The sequence below is a fragment of the Panulirus ornatus genome, chromosome 19 (genome assembly GCF_036320965.1).
Source record: "Panulirus ornatus isolate Po-2019 chromosome 19, ASM3632096v1, whole genome shotgun sequence".
In the NCBI taxonomy this organism is placed as follows: domain Eukaryota; kingdom Metazoa; phylum Arthropoda; class Malacostraca; order Decapoda; family Palinuridae; genus Panulirus; species Panulirus ornatus.
This window is the reverse complement of record NC_092242.1, coordinates 54,559,231-54,585,246: the sequence shown is the minus strand read 5'-3', so window position 1 is coordinate 54,585,246 and position 26,016 is coordinate 54,559,231. Positions and strand designations below refer to the sequence as shown.

General features: G+C 38.5%; 2 protein-coding genes across 4 annotated transcripts in view; one reads left to right on the top strand and one right to left on the bottom strand.

Moving 5' to 3' along the window:
- Positions 1–17,193, top strand: part of LOC139755511 (E3 ubiquitin-protein ligase MARCHF5-like) — a 111,179-nt gene extending 93,986 nt beyond the window's left edge. For both annotated transcript variants that reach the window (XM_071673884.1, XM_071673883.1), the window contains 2 exons: positions 4,199–4,358; positions 14,823–17,193. In XM_071673884.1, the coding sequence (XP_071529985.1) occupies positions 4,199–4,358; positions 14,823–15,077 (415 nt within the window). In that variant the 3' untranslated portion in view covers positions 15,078–17,193. The remainder of the gene's footprint in view (positions 1–4,198; positions 4,359–14,822) is intronic.
- Positions 17,194–17,353: 160 nt separating this feature from the next.
- Serinc (serine incorporator TMS1) overlaps positions 17,354–26,016 on the bottom strand; it is a 79,374-nt gene continuing 70,711 nt past the window's right edge. For both annotated transcript variants that reach the window (XM_071673878.1, XM_071673879.1), the window contains one exon: positions 17,354–21,173. In XM_071673878.1, the coding sequence (XP_071529979.1) occupies positions 21,090–21,173 (84 nt within the window). In that variant the 3' untranslated portion in view covers positions 17,354–21,089. The remainder of the gene's footprint in view (positions 21,174–26,016) is intronic.

Here is a 26,016-nt window from a genome sequence, read left to right as displayed (position 1 = left end):
TAGTGAAGTATATTACTGGTATTACCTGCCTTGGTGTCAATAGGGTTTGTGATGGCTGTGGAGTGAGCACGTTGCACTCCTCTGAGTCAGGTAGCTGTCTTCTTTCTGCCTTACCCACACATGGACTAATGGCGTTCTGTTCACAAGAATAGATAACATTCGACAGCACTCAAGTCACACCATTCATTCTTTGTAACTCTAGATTTTCCTGTGGTGAGTGGTGTGTGCTAGCCCTGCCTTGTGGCAAAATGATAGGTACCATGTGGAAGTAGTAGGTAGGAACATTAGGCAGGAGTAGTAGGTATGAGCATTAAAAATGTAGTAGGCTGATCACTTTTGTTGTGAAATTGAAATCTTTACTCAGTTTTGCTGATTTCAGTGAAGTGTTCACTGTCAGCATTGTCAGTTTGATTACATACTTTAAAGTTGTAATCATGTCACCAGTTTCTTTTCCTTCATGGGTAGGCCCATAGCACTAACCTTTCCCTTGAACTCAGCTCCTCTTTTTCATGTGCCATCCTTATTGCCCTCTTGTGACCTTCTCTTCCAGATCTGTAGGGATGATCAAACCTGAGATGCACACTGCACACTTTAACCCAGGTCTGATTTATGCTGTTATTATCCATATGTTAGTGCTGTGGATCAAAAAAGGTTTGCTCCTGAGGGGGGTGGAAAACTACATCAGTGATTAAGGCAGTGTAGGCATTTTACTTTTTAATCCATGACCTTTACTTATTGTGAAGACTTTTATTGTGATAAATTTCAATGGAGTTTGATATTCTAAGAAGCTATTGATAGACTTCATCCCTTTCTTTGCATTTGAGATGGTTACCTTATGACATTTTTGTGTGGAGTCTAGTCTGATTGATTCACTCACTCATAATCATAATAACAAGCCCCATAGACTGCATCATGGTTTACCTAGACTGCTTCTTATACCCTGATTCAGCCCATTGACAGAATGTTAAGGCCCTGACATTTGAGAGCTCTCTTCATTCTAAACAGTCTTTTCATACATGCTTGCCATTTCATCCATTAGTGAGGTAGTGGGTAATTCACCAAAACCATACCCCCCATCCATGACCAGGCCCCATGGACCTATCCATGGTTATCCTAGCTACTTCATATTCCCTGACAGCATGCTCCCTCTTGATTACTACTTCGCTCCAGTTCACTCTATCCTGTGCATGCTTTTCATCTACCCACCTATCCAGACCCCCTCTAGCACTTAAAATCTTATTCACTCCATTCTTCCTTCTCTAGTAATCATTATTTCTTCATGATTGTTTGCTGATTAATGATTTAATGAGGTAGCGCCAGGAACAGATGACTGGGCTGTTGATGAAAGATCCTCGCTTGGCTCCTGCCTCTCCTACTTTTGGAAAGAAATGATACTGGAGGGGAAGATTTCCAGCCACCTACTCCTGACCCACTTTGTCACCTTCTGTGGCATTTATGAGAGATATTTGAATGGTATTCTTTTTTCTCAATTCCGAGATAGATTATGATGATGGCAAGTGGTTTGGTGAAGAGTGAAGAGAGAGGAAGTGGTAGTGTGAAGTGAATGGTATTGCAGTTGTATTCTAGAGAAAGGGGTCGTTGTCTTGTTGAATGATTAGTTAAGGTCTTCAGTATATGTATGACTTATAGTGAGGAGCCTGAGGATTAACAGATTGCCTTTTTATTGCCATTGTTTAAAGGCAGTGGGGACTAAAGTAAATGTTCAAGTTCCATAGTTATAAGTTTGTTTAGTGTACCTAGTAAGTTGTATGGGAGAGTGGTAATGAAAAGGATGGTGGCATGCACAGGGCTTCATTCTGGGGAGGAACATTGCATGTAGCTTCAAGATTGTTGTTTGTGGTGGGTAGCATTAAAGGCCACCTGGGATCAAGTTTGCATATGTTTGAATCCTCATTGTGGCTTCCAGTTCACAATTAACCCATCTGTTCATCCTCTAGGGGCTGGTCAATAAAATAGGTACCTAGCTTAGTTAGAGGAAAAAGAATGCCACCTCTGTATTTCGTGCATGTCACTGAATGTGACAGAAGGGAGCGGGATTGAGGGGAAAGAACCCCCCCTTCTTGTATATCAGTTTTTAAAAGATGGAGCGTGGTGGTAAGGTATGGTGGCTAATGATAGGTCTACTTTTGATACTGTGTTGTTTGCTGATAGTGAAGAGGAGTTGCAGAAGGTTGGAAGTGTGTTTTATGATGTGTGTAAACATAGGTAGTTGAAGATAAATGTGAGTAAAAGTAAAGTACTGGTTTTGGAAAGGAAACATAGTGAAAGCATATAAATTTGCAAAGCCCTATAGGTGCGAGTGAAGGATCTACAAAACTGTTATAGATATGGGAAATGAAAGACTGGAAGAGGTGAAAGAATTTTAGTATTTGGGGGTAAGTTTGCTGATATGAAAGGAGAGATAAGGAAGAAAGCAGTGCAGGGTAGAAGAGTCATTAGGTCCCTTAATAGAATAATGAAGGGTAGAGGTGTAAATATGTAAGTGAAGAAAGGTTTAAAGGAGGGCATAGTCCACCCAACTGAAACATGGACATGGGTTGAGTCCCAGAGGTCAAGAATCAATGTTGTGGTAATGAACTATTTGAGAGGAGCATGTAGTGTAACTAGATGAAATGAAGAAAGAAATGAGGGGATGTATAAGAGATTTGGTATGGCAGGGAATGAATATTAGAGTGGTAGTGCAGGTGAAACGTCATGCTATGAGGTGGTTTAGGCATTTGGAAAAATGCAAGACAGGGAATGTGCAAGAAAAGGGTATGATAGTATGATTAAAGTTGTTGTGAGAGAAAGACCAACTGTCATTGGGAAATAGTGGAAGAGTATTGAAGAGGGAACATTTGTGGAAGAATATGTAGAATGGTGTATGCAAGGGAGGAATATAAGGCCAGGGATTAGTAGAGGCTCTTGATGGGAGTTCCCAGAGCAAGTGTGCATCAGGGATGTAGATCGACAGATCATTCTCCATCAACAACGGTGTCCCTCAAGATTCTATCTTATCCCCCACACTTTTTCTCCTTATCAATGATTTCCTTTCTTCTACAAATAACCAATGCACTCGTAAACTGATAACTCAACATAGCTTTCCTCAACTCCTTTCAGTTCTTCTTCCTCTCTTACTCGATCTGCATTTCATCTTGACACAACTTCCTCAGTAAGCTCAGATTTAGACAGTATATCTCATTTTGCAAGTGATGCATAAGTGGCATATGGATTAGTATGGAACAGAGTCCATCAAACCTCAAGTTAGACTTCCTGGTAGTCTTGTTGGAAACTTTCATTACTTCAAAATAGAGAAAAAATGCTTCTCAGTTCTCAAAGATTTGAAATAAGACATATGGTGTATGACTTCATATCTAAGCTTTTCTTAAGGAATGACAGGTAAGTTAAAATAATTCACGCTCAACTGTTCTAGCTGTGGGATTTTTGGGTATCAGTAGAGAGTTTTATTATTTTCACCCCAAAACTTTTGATTTCAAAATTTTTTTTTTACATTGGCTCACAGTAATTCCCACCTGGGTGTCAGGAGGGTTAGTGATAGCTGCATAGTGAGCCATCACTTCATTGGTTGTCAAGTTGCACTTGTCTTTCTCCCTCACCTACATGTGGACTGCTGGCACTCTGTCAACAAACCCAAAATGTCTCTCCCTGTCACACACAACATTTTACAATACTCAACTCCCACAGCTCATTCTTCATAACTCTAGATTTCTTGTAGTGAGTGCTCTGTGCTAGCCCTGCTTTTTGGCAAAATGGTAGGAGCAATAGATAGATTAGTAGGTAGGAACATTTAGTTAGAAACATTAGGTAGAATTAGTTGGTAGGAACATTAGGTAGAAGTAGTCAGTAGGAACGTCAGGTAGGAGCCTCTGCAAACACTGCTCTAGACTGGCTCTCTACCAATGGCCTTTTAAGGATGAGGCACTAAAGGCTGAGAAGAGACACTGAAGTTCATTAGTTATGGAGACTTTATTGCCAAGGCCACCCCTTTGAGGGAATTCCTGAAGGTAACAAGCATCAGAGATATAGATAGATAGATAGAGTAGGCATTTTCTCTTTAATTTACTGGTACTAAAGATCTTAGAGAAAATTTTGTTCAGAGACTTCATAAAAGTAAAAGATCAGCATTCAAATGTGCATTATGATGAACTGTAATTGAGCCTCATATTGTAATTCACAGGTATGAAGAGCCAGCTGGAGTGAGTACAACTGCAGTTATAAGTGATCCGGTAAATGCAACGCGAGTGCTGTGTGGTGCTCTGTCCCTCCCCACCCTTGCTACAGTTGTAGGACGACTTTTCTTCCCATCTGCTCACGACAATCTTACTAGAACCTTGCTTGTGAGTACTGCATCAGAATGTGATTATAATAGGTTTCTGACATGAAGTTTGTCGGAAGGATGACAAATCGTTAATTGAAAGCTTAACACCTTAACCCTAATACAAGAAGAGCTTTATTATATATTATGTTCTAAGTACTGTATTTCTGTAACTACCTATAGTGATAATAGTTTTAGATAATGACAGTAATAATAGTGATGGTGGAAAAACATAAATGAGCTGTACTTACTTTTGTGCTCCGAGAACCCCATGTATATTGCTCCCACCGTGCACAGGAAGCTGGCCATGTCCACTGGGTGGGACCACAGATCAAAAAGTGTAGTGGTGTTGTGTGTTTGTCAGAGTGAGAAGAGTGCAGGACGGTTAAGGAGTAAGTGTTCTGTGTCTTCAGATTGGAAGTTACCTATTGGGTATAATGGGAATTGTGATAAGTTGAATCTGTGTTTGTAGTGTTGCAGGGAAGAGTGGTGTCCAGAACATACAAGAAACATGCATGCCTGGGGTTGAATTTTGAACTGCATTGGAAGGGTAATTGTGTAGTGCTTGTTGAATTATTACAGTGTATGTGGGCTTAGACAGCATCATGTTTTTGGAGGAATGAGTATCTTTAAGTATAGATTGGCAGGATTATGTTTTTTGTTTTTCCTTGGAGTTTGGTGGTTGGTTATGGTGTAGTTTACATGAAAGGTTTTAGCACTGTTGCAAAGGATTGGTTGCCGAGCTTATTGAAGGGAGATTGTATTGGAAGTATTTTTGTTTCATTGTGTGGATGTAAATTTTTTGTAGGTGGGTGGCAACCTGTCACTGATATGAGAGCCCTGTTTTGGGTGGCTTGTAATTTTGCTATGTTTATGTTTGATGGGATGGATGATTAGACAGCTTAGATGTCATCTAGGATGGAGGGGATGAACTGTGTAGAAGATGCTAAGGATTTCTTTCTTTGTCCTAAAGTGATGCTAATGAGTGTTCAGTGGGCATTTTGTGTTTATTTTTATGGTGTTGATGTTTGTGGTATGGGAAGAAAGTGTTGTATGTGAAACTTAGTTAACTGAAGTGGTTGGCTATTCAGAGTTTTGGGAGGAAGTAGGTTGGATGAGTGTCTGTCTGGGTATACAGGGTGATGCTGGATTTCTGTAGGGATGCTGATTTTCTGTTTTGAATGAGCCAGCATTCTTGTGTGATGTAAATGCATGCTTGTTGTTGCTCAGGGAGTGTCAAGGTGTTTTCATGTGATAGTGAGGTTGTGTGCATATGAGAGGACTTTTATTGTGTGATCTACTGATGTGTGGAGGTCATGTAGAAAGAGATTAAAGAAAGGTTAAAGGGAGAATTGCTCCTTAGAGAACTCCTTTTTGGAGTTTGAAGGTTTTAGAGTTGAAGCCTCTGTGAATGACTTTGGCTTGTCAGCCAGCTATGAAATTGGTCAACATTCTTTATTCTTGTGGATAGTGGTGTCTGGTATCTTTTGTGTGGGGACTTGTTAGAGAACAATGTTACATGCCACTTTGCTATGCATTATCTTTTGTGTGGGGACTTGTTAGAGAACAATGTTACATGCCACTTTGCTATGCATTACACCAGGTACAGTGGTAAAGGTGGATTGTGATTGGTTTGAGCCATACAGGATGTGTTGTGTTAGGTCACATGAGTGGTGAAGTGCTTGTGTCTTTAGCTATACTGTGTGGGGTGGATAGGACTTTCTGCTTGAATGTGTTGTTGATCAGATTTGAGTTTTGCCATGGATGAAAGTAGCGATATAGGGTAATGGAAGGAGTGGGACATACGGAGCTTCTAGGGTTTCAGGATGGTATTTTTTGTTTTGTGTTACCTAGAGTAGGTGAAGCTATCTGTGAATAATTTCATTTGCTTCATAGTGTTTATGTGGAAGTTTGGTATATTAACAGGGCCAGTTGCAGGGTAGCTCTTTAACCCATTGACTTCTGATATTCCATATATATGGACACTAAGCCTTTGGAAGTTGACTGCGAGTATCCCATTTCTGGGATCTCATTTTTTATGTCTGCACAAGGCCACAGAGATTTTTATTATTCAGAATTCATTTACTGGCATCTCAGAGGGTATTTCCATATATTAGTCCCAGTATTTTCTGCTCAAGTGGCCAAAAACTATCACAAAGCTGAAGTGTATAGTATAACAACTTTGCCGCACCAGAGCCATACAAGAAAACCCATATTATTACATGGACTTATTAGATACGCTTGACTCATACATTTTAGAGAAGAGTGATAGTGAATCAAGTGGATGTAGTTGTCCTGAAGATGTAGAAGAATCAGGGCAGGAGGAAGACGAACATGATATTGCCAGCAGTGTGGGTGAAGATGAAACCGGTCCCAGTGTGAGGAGGGGAGGTACTTTGTTTCATCCACCAGTTTCCTTGTGGGCTTGGAAGGATGTTGTCAACTTCACTACAACACATTTTGTTTTTGATAGAGGTAATTAGGTGTAACAGGTATTTATTTTGTCACCAAGAATTCTGAGGACCTGGATTATTCCTTAGAGTATTTTGATAATGATTTGATGGATATGATAATGACAAAAAAAATAGGCAGTATGGTTTTGCGAAGATAACAGCCAACATCCCCAAGCAGTAGGCTGTCGAAGATCACTGACACCACACAAGATGAAATTTTTGTGTTTTGTGAGTAAGAAAGTGATTTTGATGAGGAATTACATGTTTCAAGATCCATGTTTCAAGGTGTACGATACTAAAAGCAATTAGTGAAAATTGAAGAGTATATGTAAATATGCAAAAATATGTACATATATGGCATATCTGTTCACTTATGTCTCTGATGTCTGTTCCCTCCACTCTGTTGCCCCGTGTCACAGGTGGTCTTCCTCTCACACCAATCCCATTAAGTGTACTTTCATACACTCTCTTTGTAAACTCCCAGAATTGCATTCTTTGAACATGCCCAAACCATCTCAAAATGTAATGTTTCACCTTTGCATTCCCTGCCATACCAAATCTTATATACATCTCTTCATTTTTCTTCATTCCATTTAGTCATACCACATGCTACTCTCGCATAGCTCATTTCCACATTTGGGATTCTTGATCTCTGTGATTCATTCTATGTCCATGATTAGACTGCATAGGGCAGGGTTGGGAGGAGTATGCTGTTCCTTAATCCTCTCCTCGTTTCCGTAGTTTACACCTCTTTCCTTCATTATTCTGTAAAGGGACCTAATGACTTTTACACTGTACTGCTCTCTCTCTCCCTTATCTCTCCTTCCATATCACCACACTTAATCAAGACAGTTTCTAAAACTTTAATTCTCTCAACTCTTCCAGTCCTCCTTCCCATCCAAAAACAGTTTAGTACACTTTTCTTTCACTATATGGTTTTGCAAAATCTATACTTTCACTTTGTTTCCTCTCAAACCATTATTTTACTTCTACTTGTATTTACCTTCAATCACCTATGTTTACACACATCATAAAACACACTTACGTTCTCCTACAACTCCTCTTCATTCTCAGCAAACGAAACAGTATCATCTGCAAACAGGCTTGCCACTAACCACCATACCTCATCACCACACTCCATCTCTGCATCCCCTTTCCTAATTTTTGCTTCCATCCCTCTTACCACTCCATCCATATGTATATTAAAAAACCACTGTGACATCACACAGCTTTGCCTCACACCTACATGTAACCTAAAACTTTTCATCCTTTCTTACACATGCATTTGCTCTTCTGTAGAATACTTTCACACCATCCAACAGTTGTGCCCCTACATCCTATGAGGCATTCTGCTCAACTTTTTTATGATGCTTTCTCCAAATTCATAAAATCTGCATGCAGATTTTTACCTTTTGCTGAATGCTTTTCAGTGGTCATCTTAACCACAAAAATCTGATTGCATATCTACTACCTTTCCATCACTATCAATTGACATTCATGCATACTGTTTTTCTAGTATACTTAACAGACTTATTCTCCTATAATGGCTATATACATTCTTAGGACTTTTTCCAGTACAATTTCATATTTTCCCCTAATTTCTACACAACTTTCTTCCAAAATCTTTGCATTCTTTGTGCTCTACTATCTGCTTCTTGACATTCCACTTGCACATCTTATGTTCTTCCCTCTTCCCTTGCTGAACTTCCACTGGTACATTCCTTTCAAGCAATCTACCACATGTGTGCCTTTTTCTTTTCTTCCACAGCATTTCTAATTTCTTCCATCCACCATGCATTACCCTTTTTATTCCTATATCCTACAACCTTGCATCCAACTTTTAATTGTATTTCTTTAAACATTTTGAACACCTCACTCTCACGTGATCGCATCCTTACATTTACTGCACTTTCATACTGCACTTTCCTGCATTTTTTCTGATTCATCTTCTCACTCACCAGCACTTTTACCTATACATTCTCCCTGGCCCTCATCCCCACAAAAACTGAAATGGTTGGTCTCCAAAGAATCCTCTTACATCTCTAGCATCAAGCACAGCCTTTCTGTCTTTTATCCACTGCCTCATAATCAATCAAAGCCTTTTGCTCTCCTCTTCCATCATTTCTCAGCCATATACACCTGTGGATTATCTTTTAAGAAAAGGGTTCCAGGAATCCACCATTTATCAACTATCTTGCCAATTTCAGCACATCCCACTTTTGCTTTCATATCATGTTTTTCTCATTCTCAAAACCGTTTATACAGCCATTCAAATTTTTCTAGAAATGCTCCATTTCATCCTTACCTCACACAGTCTTCATATTTATTGATGCATATACACATACCCATGCATACTTCACAGGTCCAGTCTTTCCTTTCACCCACAATATTGTTGAGCCATCCCATCCATGCTCTGGAACACCATTTCACACTCTTGATGCTGGCAGAATTGTGCCTACTTTTTTTTTTACCCCACTTTCCTGATAATTTTCGTTAATTTCCATCCATACCACTCCTCCTTCCATATCTGCATTCATTATTTCCCTGTTCACTCTGTACTCCCTGCCTAAGGATATTCCCCAATCTCAAGTACATCCAAGCTTTAATTTTTAGATTTCTCCATAAGCTCCCTCCTTTTACTCTTGCCAGTCATCCCATTTACATTCAGTGCCGTCACCTGCAGTTGTTCATCTCTTTTACTCCTTGGCATAATGAGTTAACTCCAGTACCGCTTCTTAGCCTTTTATATATCACCTTTTACAGCCTAATGGCAGAGGGCAGCTCCAGCACTGTTTCCCAGAGGCATCGAGGCTCCCAAATTGTCCGGAAAATTAAAATCTCCAGCACACCTCGAGTGTTTCTGAATTTTTTTTCAAGAAAGACTGCCACTACTATTGCCCTGATGGGGTTGGGCAATGCCTCTCCCTTTAGTTCTACACCTAAGGTTGTACTAATGACGTTACCATGAGAAGGTGGGGTGAGACATGGATACTTAAGAAAATTAGATTTTCCCTTTGAGATACTGAAATTTGAAACTTTTCTGAATTTTGAGCCTGCCATAGTAGCAGCATCTCCAAACCTCATTGGTTATGATACTGCCACATAAATCATTTGCAGCTTGATTAATGAAATTAGTGTGTAAGAAGTGTAAGAAGACTGTAACATTGGTTTAGTAAAGTATGTGCATACATATTGCGTCATATGGCTAGGTTGCCTTATATGGCTGGACTTGACTTGCCTGAAAAAATGTTACATGTGAGTACAGGTCTATAATATTATTTTATATATGTGCTTTAGAAAAATTGTGTCTTCCATAAGGCAGGGATTTTTTTTCTTTAATCCTGTAGTGGGGGTATACATAATATTTAGGGCCACTACAATCATAATTGTAGGACCTAAAACTGGTGTATCTTTAGATTATTTCAATTTAAATCAACCATACAGTATGGTGTGCAACCATGATTTAGGTTTGGCTGAAGTCGTTTGCTTAACAACAGCTTTTTGCAATTCTAATACAGCAAAAATCTAGAAGGGATGTTCTTATTGAATCTTTATATCATGAATTGTTGATAAACTTACATTGAATATTCTCATCAGATCAGTATGTCTCTGACTTTTCTGTAGTTGTTCGTAAATGCTCACATATGTGTCACTCCTGTAATGGGAGAAGGTTTGTCCATTGACATCTTACTGGAATCAGATGCTGTGACTGTAGGATGTAGTTATCCAAAGGTAAGGTCACTTCATATGATGACTGTAAATCACTGATTTCACAGAAGTGGCACTTTCTTTCAGCTTGATGGTTCGGTTGGTTGTTTGAGCTTTAGGTTTTTCAACTGCCTAAGTCATTAAGGCCATCAGTGTCAAACTGCTTTCACTAACCAAAAGTCTTTAACACCTTCTTTAGGTGCTGCTAAGTGGTGAGTGGTGTCAGCAACTACTGTGGTGGCATAAGCTTACAAAAAAGAGTGGGGTTGGCTGAAACATGTATGAAGTTGTATGGATACTGGTTACTACAATATGCATTTGTGTTGGGGTGTTAGGAATTCTGGATACAAGAGCTGTCTAGTTAGTTGAATATTGTATAACAAAGCTTTTCATGACTCAAGTACAGATTTTTCTCTCACAATTCTTCAAAGTAAACTCCTAGTCCACTCATCCTCTACCATTCCTGGTCTCATTGTTCCTTCCCAATCTAATATTCTGTGCAAGCCCTCACCGTCTCAGTCACCACTCTCCAAAACAAATTACCAAGTATACTCAACAAGCTTATACCTCTATCATTTGAACATTCCCCTCTTCCTTAATATAGTGGCTTTATACAAGCATTTTGCCAGTCCTCTGGCACTTCACCTTGAGCCATACATACCTCTCCAGCCACTTTGCCATACTTCATATAAATGAGGCATTCAGCTCTTCTCATTTCACCAAACCATTTGCCAGGACTCTTTTACTCAGTTTACCTCCATGTACCAAACACACGACACCTACCTTCCTGGCATATTACATATTCTTATTTCTACAAAATACTTACTCCATCTCCTTTTCACCTGCTTATTGCTTCACCACTTCCTCTTCTGCTTCTGTTAGTGATGCTCCCATTTGTCTTCTTCTCCTCACACTATTCACCTCCTTTCAAAACATTTTCTTATTCTCCCTGAAGTTTCTCCATACTGTATCACTCCCACATTCCATTTGCCTTCTTTTTCAGCCCTTTTACTTTCTTCTTGACCTCCTGCCACTTTCTCTTGTTCATTTCCCAGTTACCTACCCTCTATCCTTGCAGGTACTCTCTTTTCTCTTTCATTGACAACTGAACTTCCTCATCCCACTTCTCTTTACCCTTTCTCATATGCTTACATCCCACATTTAGCATGCTACACTTACCTCTTGCATGTGTAATTACTGCTTCCCTAAATGTCTTCCATTCCTTTCCCACTCTCCTTGTTCCATTTACTCATATTTTGCCATTTTTCACCCCGGTCTCTCCTGTTATCTCTTCACACAAGCTTCTTTTCCAAGCTTAATAATTTTCACCACCCTCTTCCCATTTTTTTCTGATCAACATGGGCAACTGAATGCCCACAGCCAGGCACCTGAAATATAGGTAAAACCTTTAGGTAAACTGTTAAGTTTACTGTCTGATGCAATCAGGATTTGAACCTGTGTGTTTATCCCACAGTGGCCCACCTAGAAATAATCAAACATCCCATCAACTACACCTCTTGGCCCATTTGCATTTAAGAGTTTGTCCACACTTTTCACTTAGTCCATAATCCAGTAAGGCCCAAGTACCATTTACCCCTCTCGAGTACGCATGTATGTCCATCCTTTAAACCCCATTACTAGTCCTTTGAAATTCATCACACTGCTCTCAAGCTGTTATTTTCATTCACACTAGATATCCCATTCCCCAGTTGTGCCCTCAGTTGCCATATCAACTGTTGTTGCATTAAGATTCAACCATTACTGATAATCCCTCATATCAAAGTTGCTGATGTAATCATACAGCTTATCCCATAATATTCACCTCTTTTCCTCTTCTACCAGGAGATTTTTCTTTACAAGGCCATTTTCTCTAAATTTTTATATATCTGTGTAGAAGATATTATGCTTGACTGATTTCTTGATAAGTTGTGAGGTTGTTTATTCTCGGAAGATGATGGGTAAGCTTTGTCTACTATGCTTGAAGACCTGTTTGCCAAATGATATAAAGTAAATTATGTTCAACTCTGCATCAGTACCAGAATCATATTTGAGATTTTGCATCAGTACCAGAATCTTATGTGAGATTTTAGAGTCCAAGACTCTCTTAAGTTTAGCTTAGAAAAGCTTCTCTTTTAGTTTTGCCCTACATTTACTGGCTTTGATAGCATGATAGTATTGTTGTGTTGTCAGTGAATTACTAAGGAGTGATACTTAGTTATATGTTTTTGCGTGTCTTTCTACTATTCTTTATGTTTTTGCTTTTGTAGTAATATTGTTCTCAAAACAAAACCATGGTAAACCATGCCCAGTTTGTCCCATCTTTGTCAGAAAAGCTTTATAGTATCTCAAAACCCATTTTCAATGGAATCATGAGACATAAGTTCTGTACTTTCGTAGATACTGTTATTTATTTTTTTATTTATTATACTTTGTCGCTGTCTCCCGCATTAGTGAGGTATCGCAATGAAACAGACAAAAGAATGGCCCAACCCACCCACATACACATATATATACACACATGTCCATACACACACATATACATACCTGTACATCTCAACATATACATATATATACACACACAGACATATACATATATACACATGTACATAATTCATACTGTCTGCCCTTATTCATTCCCGTTGCCACCCTGCCACACATGTAATGAAAACCCCCTCCCCTGCATGTGCACGAGGTAGCACTAGGAAAAGACAACAAAAGCCACATTTGTTTACACTCAATCTCTAGCTGTCATGTATAATGCACAGAAACCACAGCTCCCTTTCCACATCCAGGCCCCACAAACTTTCCATGGTTTACCCCAGATGCTTCACATGCCTTGGTTCAATCCATTGACAGTACATTGACCCCGGTATACCACAAAAATTGTCCACCACTCTCTTCTCTTTCACTAATAATCTTACTTCTTCACCCCACCACTCACTACCCTTTTTAATCTGCCCACCTCCCATGCTTCTCATGCATCTTTTGCTCAAGCCATCACTGCTTCCCTTGTGTCCTTTGTTCTCACCTTTTTCTATTCTGTACTCAGTCTCTCCTGGTACTTCCTCACACAAGTCTCCTTCCCAAGCTCACTTACTCTCACCACTCTCTTCACCCCAACATTCTCTCTTCGTTTTTGAAAACCTCTACAAATCTTCACATTCGTCTCCAAAGGATAATGATCAGACATCCCTCCAGTTGCACCTCTCAGCATATTAACATCCAAAAGTCTCTCTTTTGCACGCCTATTAATTAACACGTAATCCAATAATGCTCTCTGACCATCTCTCCTACTTACATACGTATACTTATGTATATCTCTCTGTTTAACCAGGTATTTCCAATCACCAGTCCTTTTTAAGCCCATAAATCTACAAGCTCTTCATTACCAATTACAACACTGAACACCCCATGTACACCAATTATTCCCTCAACTGCCACATTACTCACCTATGCATTCAAATCACCCATCACTATAACCCGGTCTCATGCATCAAAACTACCAACACACTCACTCAGCTGCTCCCAAAACACTTGCCTCTCATGATCTTTCTTCTCATGCCCAGGTGCATATGCACCAAGAATCACTCGTCTCTCTCCATCCACTTTCAGTTTTACCTGTATCAATCTAGAGTTTACTTTCTTACTCTCTATCACATCCTCCCACCACTCCTGTTTCAGTAGTGCTACTCCTTCCCTTGCTCATGTCCTCTCACTAACCCCTGACTTTACTCCCAAGACATTCCCAAACTACTCTTCCCCTTTACCCTTAGAGCTTCGTTTCACTCAGAGTCAAAACATCCAGGTTCCTTTCCTCAAACATACTACCTATCTCTCCTTTTTTCTCATCTTGGTTACATCTACACACATTTAGACACCCCAATCCGAGCCTTCAAGGAGGATGAGCACTCCCGGCGTTACTCCTTCTTCTGTTTCCCCGTTTAGAAAGTTGAAATACAAGGAGGGGAGGGTTTCTAGCCCCCCGCTCCCGTCCCCTTCAGTCACCTTCTACAACATGTGAGGAATGCATGGAAGTTTTCTTTCTCCCCTATCCCCAGGGATAAGATACTGTTATGCAGTTTTATTAACAGCAAGAAGTATATATCAGGTAAATATTACAAAAGTTAATGATTGGTTCTTTTCATCAATGTCATTGCAAAACTAATCTGCAGAGTATTTATGGTAATAGCAAAAAGATAATCTACCCTTTAATCAGCTCTAAGTTTTGTAAATATTGTACTGACTGAAGTGTTAGGTGAGGATTCTGTATTCATTATCTTTCTTTGATTGGGGGGAACAATCTTATAGCATTTCTTTTTTTTCAGGGAGGTGCATCGTTTTTAGTGGTTAAAGGTCTATTCAAAGTTTATTACAAGCAGCAGCAGCATGTGATGCAGAGTAAACGCAAGATTATAGACTATCCTCAGGATCCCTCACCACCACAGGCCCCAGCAACCAACATCTCTCGGGCACCACCGCCTGTGCCTCAGCAACTTCCTCTTACCCCATCTGTGCCAACCACTCAGCCTTCATCCACCCAAGAGTGTGAGCAGCAGTATTTCCAACAGCAGCAGCAGTGAAAGTGGCAAAGAATACTTTTTATACTTTATTCATTAAAGACTTTGATGAGAAAATAGCATATAATCATAAGTAAAGGTTTTTGGATATATTGTATTGTTAAGTGTGGGTGTTAAATCTATATAGAATATGATAAAGGAACTGGCAGCACTCTACAAAGAAACTGTCTCTGCTTGTATTTTTTTTCTGAGATGACTTCCTTGTATGAGCTAAAAGAAATATTATCAGTTGCATTAAAAGTTTATTACCTCAGTGACTAAAGCATTGATTATCAACTGTTACTTTAGAGGACATATGATTTGAATTCCTTAAGAATGTAGTTTGGTAAGGAAGGCCTTGTGAATTGTCAAAAACCACATAAATATATGTGTAATTCTGTATGAACAGCAGAATTACTTTATTTTTTGTGTACTGTACCAAGAAAAATATGCTCAAGTCTTTCAGTATGTTCAGTGTTAATTTAACAGCTTTATAGATTTTTTTCTCTATATTTATGTACTTGTTATTTTTGGTGAAGTCACCATTAAATACTAACAAAAGTAAACTAGATCTGTGTGATATTGCTAGATTTTGTTACTTTGATGTCAGAGTATGTGACCAGTGAAGCCTATGTAAAGGCCACTGTGGTGTCCATGTACTGGTTCATATTGAAATGTAAGTATACCTTTGTTAGTGTCACAGAAAATGCATCATGTCATTTGTTTATCACTGCACTGGGTTCTTGAAGCTATGCAGTGCTACTGGGCTCCACCTGGTTACACTGTGAGTGAAAAGTCACCTTTGATGAGGCTGTATCATTGGGAGTATAGTGTTGTCAAAGAACTTTTCACTCTAAAGGAGTTTACATTTCCCTGCTGCTGGAAGTAGCACTGCCTTGGGCTGCCGGAACCTTTAGAAAGGTCCTGGGTAATATCAAGCCACTTTCAATAAGAATGGTCTTGGGGTAATGATAAATAAAAGCAAGCCAAGGACTATACTAGATAATTGAAGTCCAGGGAGAGCTGACAATATGTTTATTTTCATGGTTCTTGACTCTCTCCATCTGAAGCCTTGCCCCAGTGCATCCGGTTTTGCTTTGATAAAAGCTTGATCATTGAGGTGGGAGCAGTGAAAATGGTATAATATATAATGGGTGTGTCATTTGTAAAAATTTTTTCCATTTTATATTTGGAATAGTTGAAGCCCATTCATTTTTAATTAGATTGTCATTGTATATAATTGAGTATTAAAAGCTTAGAGGCAAGTGTTTGTATAGGTACATTTTGCACATAGTCCATTATGTCTTGCCAATATAACAGTTATACACTGTTACCAGTTTATAAGAATGGCTATGATGGCCCTCTCATGTCCTTGTGATAATTTTTTTCCTCTTTTTTCCAGGAGTTCTCTTGTGTGTTAGTTAAAAGAGTGAATGATGGATGTAAAAATGGGATAGAACATTTAGAGAAAATAAAACTAGGGTATATATGGATGAGTCAGATGAGTGGTTATAGTTGAGGTTAACAAAGAATAACTGTCTTTATTGTGTTTTTGATGGAAGACTTGTCAAGAAATACTGTACTTTCAATTTGGGAAATTGTACTGTACATATGATGGAAAGGATAACAATTTTAGGAATGTACATATACAGAGACAGTTCCAGGCTTAGCCTTTCTCATTGTTTTCTTTGAAACTGTTTTTTTTCATTGTAGTTAAGAACAGGTGGTTCAAGATGAAGATGGTCATTGATTAAATCGCACCATTTATGATTTTGACAAAGTGGTGATATGATGAGCTGGAAATTCATTTCAAGGAAATAGAACCTGGTCTAACAAAAGTGAAGGTAGCAGGAAAAAGATCCTACTCTGCCAGCCTTATATTTTGAAGTTCTGTTCGTGGTTGATCACATACTACATACATAATCATATTCATGTGTATTGCTATTTCTTGCATAGCTGTAATATCTTGATTTCCTGTTTTGTTCATGTCTTCTGTATTCTTCTTGGGTTACCCTTGTTTAATCTCATTCCTTTCATTTTATACAAAAGACTCCTGTTAGTTTGAATTTGCAATCACAGAAAATCCTAACCCATATTTATACTGACTTTCCATAAATACAGTTTACTTTTTACCACCAAATTTTGTTTAAATAATGACCTAAAATTTGCATTTGTGCAGTTGCGCAGTGTATTACATCTCCTGTTTGTAATTACGCCTTAGTGCAACTGGTAAAATCCACTTTGTTATAAAGACAATGAATTACTGCTGACAGTGATAAAGGTCTAAGCTATAGTCTTAGGATACTATCACATTTAATATCACTAACATCCTCTAAAAATACTTTTGATAAGAAAAAGGTCAAGGTAGGTATTTCCAGGATATTTTAAACTAAAGCCAAATGTGAATAAAGAAAATATGAATAAATACAACTTTCAAGCTTTACATTTAAATACACATTATCAGTCACTAAAAATAGTAAATGATGCCTTACAAGTGTCCAATTAAAATCTTGAACTACTTGTTTCAGAAATTGCAACGTTTGCCTTTTACGCATGTGAACCAATGCACAACCTTGAACATACACTTTCTTATATCTTCCAATGCATACAAAGTACAAAATACCAATTAACATATTTAAACAAATATCAATTGTACATCACAGAAACATGGTTCACACTTAAAACATGTCAATAAACAGCAATATGGGACTTATTTAGGATGCCAAACTTTCAATACAAATGATACGTTTATATACTGGCAGTACATAATTTTTTGACACCAAATCAGAAAGATGCCACTAGTCAAATCAGGTTGGATGGTGTCTTACCCATGTCATCATCAAGCAACTGGGACCTACTTTTTTGGCCACTGATCCTAGACCTGGCAAAATTTGCAGACACATGCAACCTAGTTTCTAAAGAACACCATCTGCCTATTTCTTCCCCTGATCTGTCTCAAACCCAATTATCTAAGACTGCTCCTCGACAATATTAGATCAACAAAAACCACCCTTGTCAGCTCTGCTTTAGTGATAGTCCAAATGCGAATATGAATTTTCAAGTTTTGTGGGGCCTGGATGTGGAAAGGGAGTTAAGGTTTCGGTGCATTATACGTGACAGCTAGACTGAGTGTGAACGAATGTGGCCTTTGTTGTCTTTTTCCTAGTGCTACCTTGCGCACATGTTGGGGGGAGGGGGTTTTCATGTGTGGTGGGGTGGCAACATGAATAAGGGCAGACAGTATGAATTATGTACATGCTTATATATGTCTGTGTGTGTGTGTATATACATGTGTATGTGGGTGGGTTGGGCCATTCTTTCGTCTGTTTCCTTGCGCTACCTCACTAACGCGGGAAACAGTGACAAAGTATGATAATAATAAATGAATATTCTGTTTGATGATATAAGCATGTTCTTCATTTTCTTTACAAATTAATTTCAATTGTAAGAGTTTGATCTACAGACAATTTGAAATTATTTTTATCAAATTTCATGTTAAAAATCCTAAACTTGTCCATCTTGGAAGGCATATCCTGATATGGCCTATTTTCAAGCAAGCAACAGCTTTTTCATGTCTACTAGCATGAGTGAAATCAAAAGCCTTCTTACTTCTCCAGGCATTGGCCCTACCTGACCCTAATTTTCTGTCAACTGTTATGTTGCTGCCCTTTCCCTGTTCTAAATGATTATTTCAGCCACTGCTATTATGTTGTCTGACCCTGCCATCAAGGAGTGGACCCACAGCATGTCTAACTGCTGCTTCCCCTTGTTTCTGTGTGGAGACTTTTGACACCCCCTTCCTTCCTTTAAGAGTGAAGCTACTTTACAAACACCTACGAAGCTCTGATTAATTTCAAAGCTTTCTTTGATATTTTTTTTTTCACCAAAACTGGCCACGACTAAAGTATGTATACCTGTGCCATGAAGGTCATTATAAAAACAATACTCATTTATTAAGGTAGTTAGGAAACTGAAGATTTCAAATAACTACTTCAGTTAAGTTTTGGTGGTTACAAATGTATGGTGAGAGAGATATGAAGGATCTAATACATTTTATAAGTCACAGCATCCAACAAAATGTTTCCTATAAAGCAGAATGAATCTTCATTTCCCACTTTCTTAACTGACAATACGACAGTATGTATACGACAATAAGTATGTATACAAAACAATATTTTTTAATTCATGACAATACCTTGCAAAAGCTGGAAAAGCAATCAATAATAAAAGAAAATGAAAAAAGCAATTAGTAATACAAGAAAAATGAAAAAAGATTACACTTACCTAAGGAACAAAAAATGTTATTAATATATCCACATGGGTTTTTAAACCAAATAAAAAATATCCACAGGCTACTAAAGAACTCGCATGTAAGACCAAATCTTTCATCAAGACATAAATACTGATCTGAAGAGTTTCTCAGTGATACAAAAGCCTTTCATAACATGAAAAAAATTCAGATGAATACAGGCAAGTGCATTATCATTAACCACTATTACTTTGAGTTCTGTATTTTGATATGATAAAGCTTTATAACTAAACAGAACATGTTTTGAAAACATACTGGGTGAATATATAAGGGTTCCATAAAACTACTATTTAGCTAAGTAATGTGTGAGACAGTAGAAGCTCCAACTGATATGACTAAATTTTCATCTTTTAAAAGTTCCATCTGCAAAGCTAAGTAAACAAGACATGTACTATAAAAAATGAGTGCTAGTGTTTGTGAGTGAAGTACTGTATAACTGGAGAGAACTAAATAAAACCTATTTTACAATACAACCACATTCTTCAAACGCTTTACTTTACCATTTCTTTTCCTAACTTCATATGTGTAGGTCATGCAAACTAATTATTTAGTTATATCAGTGTTTTAAAGCATGTCCATACTCTAAGGGATGACATTTTCCTATAATATATATATATATATATATTAAATATTATGTATATAAGGAGAGAATTGTTCAAAACTTTGATCCTGATTGATAATTAGTCATATGCTTTCCTGATTCAAAAAACAAATCCTCAGGGAATAATCATATTTACATTGCAAATTTCTGAGTATCTTATGCTTACAAGATTATAAATTACAAATGCCAATGCATTTCAAAAATATCATACCTCCACTCCATTTCATGTTAGAACACATTACTGACACAAAGTTTCCAAAGTGGTGGAAAATAACAGCATATATATGATTTTCATTACTCTTTAGTTCACCTGCTACATTAAACTATACTTTAAATGGAGTAAATATTTTTTGTTCTAGTGCATCACTCAAACTGTATATTCTCTTAGAGCAAAAACTTTATAGTTCTAAAAGCATCAGCATCAACATTAATGACTCAAAATAAAATAGTTAAACTTACAAACATTATCTTTTGCCTTTATCCACAATCTGATATAAAGATTAATGTCTTTCTCTCTTAAGACCTGCTGTAATGTGAAACACAAAACATATTCCCATGGCTTGTACCTGAAATCAATGTTAACGTACAAAAAGATGGTCTATGTCTACTTTACAATGCACAGCTTCACATCATTCCATACATATTTTTTTCAGTTACGAGTCAATTGTTTTCTAAAGATGTGTTAGCCATTTTATTTCTTGGATCTTATAGGAAATAATGATAATCCTGGCCTACAACTGTACAACTTACTCCATACTTAGTAAGATTCCTATTCTAACTAAAACCTTTAGTAGAATATGACTGAGTTTCAGTGTGTGAATGATGTCATGATCAGTTAAGAAGTCAATGACTGTGAAACTGAAGTCAGCCATATTCTCCAAATAATTCTTTTACAATGTGTTCACCTAAATTCCCTGATGCAAATGATAAGAACTGGCTAAAAATCCCTGACATGTGAGATGGGAACCAGCAAAATTCTATGAAGGTTTTATCTGAAAAGCTAAAGTCTGGGAATATTCAGACGAGATCTGCTTAATTATGTTAACCTTAAAACTGGGATTACTTAAATTCTGTAAGTCACATCTTGTTAAATGATAACCTTTACTGCTGGTAGATGGTGAAAGGTCTAGCTGAAGTCACGATTAGAAAGGATGATGGGAGCCACCAAGGTCCACAAATAAAGTAGGAGACAAATCCAGCTGGACACAATCTGAGTAAGATAAAGGGTAATTTTCTTATTCCTTCTACATAGCAAACCTAAATTCTAAGTGCATATGAATCATTCTGTCAATATAACTGTTTACCTTAATTCATCAAAGTCTTGAATAAAGAAAAAGTACAAATGCAAGAGTTTTGGAGAGAGGGGCAAGTATGCAGTCTCTTGTGGATGAGAGAGCTTGGGAAGTGAGTCAGTTGTTGTTCACTGATGATACAATGCTGGTGGCTGATTTGGGTGAGAAACTGCAGAAACTTTGTATAACATGTGCGCGAGGTAGCGCTAGGAAAAGACAACAAAGGCCACATTTGTTCACACTCAGTCTCTAGCTGTCATGTATAATGCACCGAAACTACAGCTCCCTTTCCACATCCAGGCCCCACAGAACTTTCCATGGTTTACCCCATACGCTTCACATGCCCTGGTTCAATCCACTGACAGCATGTCGACCCCGGTAAACCACATCATTCCAATTCACTCAATTCCTTGCACGCCTTTCACCCTCCTCTTTCCACCTCCAATTTGGTCTCCCGCTTCTCCTTGTTCCCTCCACCTCTGACACATATATCCTCTTGGTCAATCTTTCCTCACTCATTCTCTCCATGTGACCAAACCATTTCAAAACACCCTCTTCTGCTCTCTCAACCACACTCTTTTTATTACCACACATCTCTCTTACCCTATTACTACTTACTCGATCAAACCTCCTCACACCACATATTGTACTCAAACATCTCATTTCCAGCACATCCACCCTCCTCCGCACAACTCTATCTATAACCCACACCTCACAACCATATAACATTGTTGGAACCACTATTCCTTCAAACATACCCATTTTTGCTTTCTGAGATAATGTTCTCAACTTCCATACATTCTTCAACGCTCCTAGAACTTTCGCCCCCTCCCACACCCTATGATTCACTTCCGCTTCCATGGTTCCATCCGCTGCCAAATCCACTCCCAGATATCTAAAACACTTCACTTCCTCCAGTTTTTCTCCATTCAAACTCACCTCCCAACTGACTTGTCCCTCAACCCTACTGTACCTAATAACCTTGCTCTTATTCACATTTACTCTAAGCTTTCTTCTTTCACACACTTTACCAAACTCAGTCACCAGCTTCTGCAGTTTCTCACATGAATCAGCCACCAGCGCTGTATCATCAGTGAACAACAACTGACTCACTTCCCAAGCTCTCTCATCCACAACAGACTGCATACTTGCCCCTCTTTCCAAAACTTTTGCATTCACCTCCCTAACAACCCCATCCATAAACAAATTAAACAACCATGGAGGCATCATGCACCCCTGCCACAAACCAACATTCACTGAGAACCAATCACTTTCCTCTCTTCCTACACATACACATGCCTTACATTCTTGATAAAAACTTTTCACTGCTTCTAACAACTTGCCTCCCACACCATATATTCTTAATACCTTCCACAGAGCATCTCTATCAACTCTATCATATGCCTTCTCCAGATCCATAAATGCTACATACATATCCATTTGCTTTTCTAAGTATTTCTCATATATATTTTTCAAAGCAAACACCTGATCCACACATCAGGTGTGAAGGCATGTACAGAGCATCAGATTGAGGAGGAGCAGTGTGGTTTCAGAAGTGGTAGAGGATGTGTCGACCAGGTGTTTGCTTTGAAGAATATATGTGAGAAATACTTAGAAAAGCAAACGGATTTGTATGTAGCATTTATGGATCTAGAGAAGGCATGAATGACAGAGTTGATAGAGATGCTCTGTGGAAGGTATTATGAATATATGGTAAGGGAGGCAAGTTGTTAGAAGCAGTGAAAAACACTGTTATTATGGTAATATTTTGCTAGTTTTAGGGTTCTACTGAACCAAGGAGATAGAATTCCTACCTAGATCTTGCATCCCTTCTGTTCGAAACATTCACCATATTATCAGTGAAATACAGTAAAATGCATTTTTCATGTATTATTTGCAGACAGTTTTCTTCAGGAAGTTGTTAAATAATGCACAAATTGAATTATGTACATATTCAAAAACTTATGGGAGAAAAGTGAAATAGGTCATGGTTGTACTTCCTACTGATCATTAGTGATGATGTTTGCTTCAAACCATTCATATTACAATCAATAAAATCGTGAGGTGTATTATATTTCTAATATATTTTTTGACAGTTCTCTTTTAGAAGGGTATTACATAATGATTTATGAAATTCTAATCTATATTTTTATACAAATAGTTAGAGAATATGGGAGTGTACTGGTAAGATATCTTTATCAATACACTCCCATCACAAATTTCTATTATTTCTCCCTTAGTCTTTAAAGATGAGGACAAAATCAACTGTTTCTTGGTTATTCTACATTGTTCTAACATGAAGTTCTTTCAATACATAAGAGACTTTTATCTATATTACTTAAATACTTTGGTGGATCAGGATGTGTGGATCAGGTGTTTGCTTTGAAGAATGTATGTGAGAAATACTTAGAAAAGCAAATGGATTTGTATGTAGCATTTATGGATCTGGAGAAGGCATATGATAGAGTTGATAGAGATGCTCTGTGGAAGGTATTAAGAATATATGGTGTGGGAGGAAAGTTGTTAGAAGCAGTGAAAAGTTTTTATCGAGGATGTAAGGCATGTGTACGTGTAGGAAGAGAGGAAAGTGATTGGTTCTCAGTGAATGTAGGTTTGCGGCAGGGGTGTGTGATGTCTCCATGGTTGTTTAATTTGTTTATGGATGGGGTTGTTAGGGAGGTAAATGCAAGAGTTTTGGAAAGAGGGGCAAGTATGAAGTCTGTTGGGGATGAGAGAGCTTGGGAAGTGAGTCAGTTGTTGTTCGCTGATGATACAGCGCTGGTGGCTGATTCATGTGAGAAACTGCAGAAGCTGGTGACTGAGTTTGGTAAAGTGTGTGGAAGAAGAAAGTTAAGAGTAAATGTGAATAAGAGCAAGGTTATTAGGTACAGTAGGGTTGAGGGTCAAGTCAATTGGGAGGTGAGTTTGAATGGAGAAAAACTGGAGGAAGTGAAGTGTTTTAGATATCTGGGAGTGGATCTGGCAGCGGATGGAACCATGGAAGCGGAAGTGGATCATAGGGTGGGGGAGGGGGCGAAAATTCTGGGGGCCTTGAAGAATGTGTGGAAGTCGAGAACATTATCTCGGAAAGCAAAAATGGGTATGTATGAAGGAATAGTGGTTCCAACAATGTTGTATGGTTGCGAGGCGTGGGCTATGGATTGAGTTGTGCGCAGGAGGATGGATGTGCTGGAAATGAGATGTTTGAGGACAATGTGTGGTGTGAGGTGGTTTGATCGAGTGAGTAACGTAAGGGTAAGAGAGATGTGTGGAAATAAAAAGAGCGTGGTTGAGAGAGCAGAAGAGGGTGTTTTGAAGTGGTTTGGGCACATGGAGAGGATGAGTGAGGAAAGATTGACCAAGAGGATATATGTGTCGGAGGTGGAGGGAACAAGGAGAAGAGGGAGACCAAATTGGAGGTGGAAAGATGGAGTGAAAAAGATTTTGTGTGATCGGGGCCTGAACATGCAGGAGGGTGAAAGGAGGGCAACGAATAGAGTGAATTGGAGCGATGTGGTATACCGGGGTTGACGTGCTGTCAGTGGATTGAATCAAGGCATGTGAAGCGTCTGGGGTAAGCCATGGAAAGCTGTGTAGGTAAGTATATTTGCGTGTGTGGACGTATGTATATACATGTGTATGGGGGGGGGTTGGGCCATTTCTTTCGTCTGTTTCCTTGCGCTACCTCGCAGACGCGGGAGACGGCGACGAAGTATAATATAAAAAATATTTTGGTATTCAAGATGCATTTTTGCATTTGGGAGACCGACCTGGTGAGACCACTATGGCAAACTAATTTAGTCTTTCTTTGGGTACAAAACTTTTCTTGTATCACTAAACATTATTCTACTGGCTCAACTCAATACTTCATCAATTTGGATGGCATACTTCCAAACAGGAAATGAATTACAGAAATCAGCATGCGAGATATCTAAAGATCAAAATTGTGCTTAATTTATCACCTGAGCTATGAGTTAGGAGAACTGTGAAAGAACAGTGTCTGCTGGCAAACAAAAGAATCACACCTAAATGTATAGACAGGAACATGTTAATAAAATTGTTTCAAAATACATAGACCCAAATTGGATTATGCCTCAAGTCTGGTCACTTACATCTATAGAAGCATAAGACCTGATTGATAGTACAGAAACTAAGATGGTACTTGAATTAAGAGAAATGAACAACAATGAGAAGCTAATAGACAATGAAGGTGTCCAAGAAACAGAGAGAGAGTTACACAGATAAACAGACTCAAGGTCCAAAAAAAAAAAAAGAGAGAGAGAGAGAGAGAGAGAGAGAGAGAGAGAGAGAGAGAGAGAGAGAGAGAGAGAGAGAGAGAGACAGAGAGAGAGAGAGACAGAGACAGAGAGAGAGAGACAGAGAGAGAGAGAGACAGAGAGAGAGACAGAGAGAGAGAGAGACAGAGAGAGAGAGAGAGACAGAGAGAGAGAGAGACTGATAACAGCCCAAGTTTCCAAAACAGCTGGGCAGTATGCGATGGGAATACTTCTACAAGAGACAGATCACCAAAGGCACTGACTGGAAAAAACTCTTCAAGAGATGCAGCACCAGCATAATCCCTGGACATAACAAAAAGCTGGGTGTAAAGCCTGTTAGAAAGAAAGATAAAAGACTGGTTTAGCATTAGGGTAGTGGATGGATAGAATAAAAAAACCAATGAAGTTGTGAATGCTGGCAGTTTAAAAAGGTTTACAATATATGGTGGCATAGAAAGATCAGGAGACAGGGCCATTACATTGT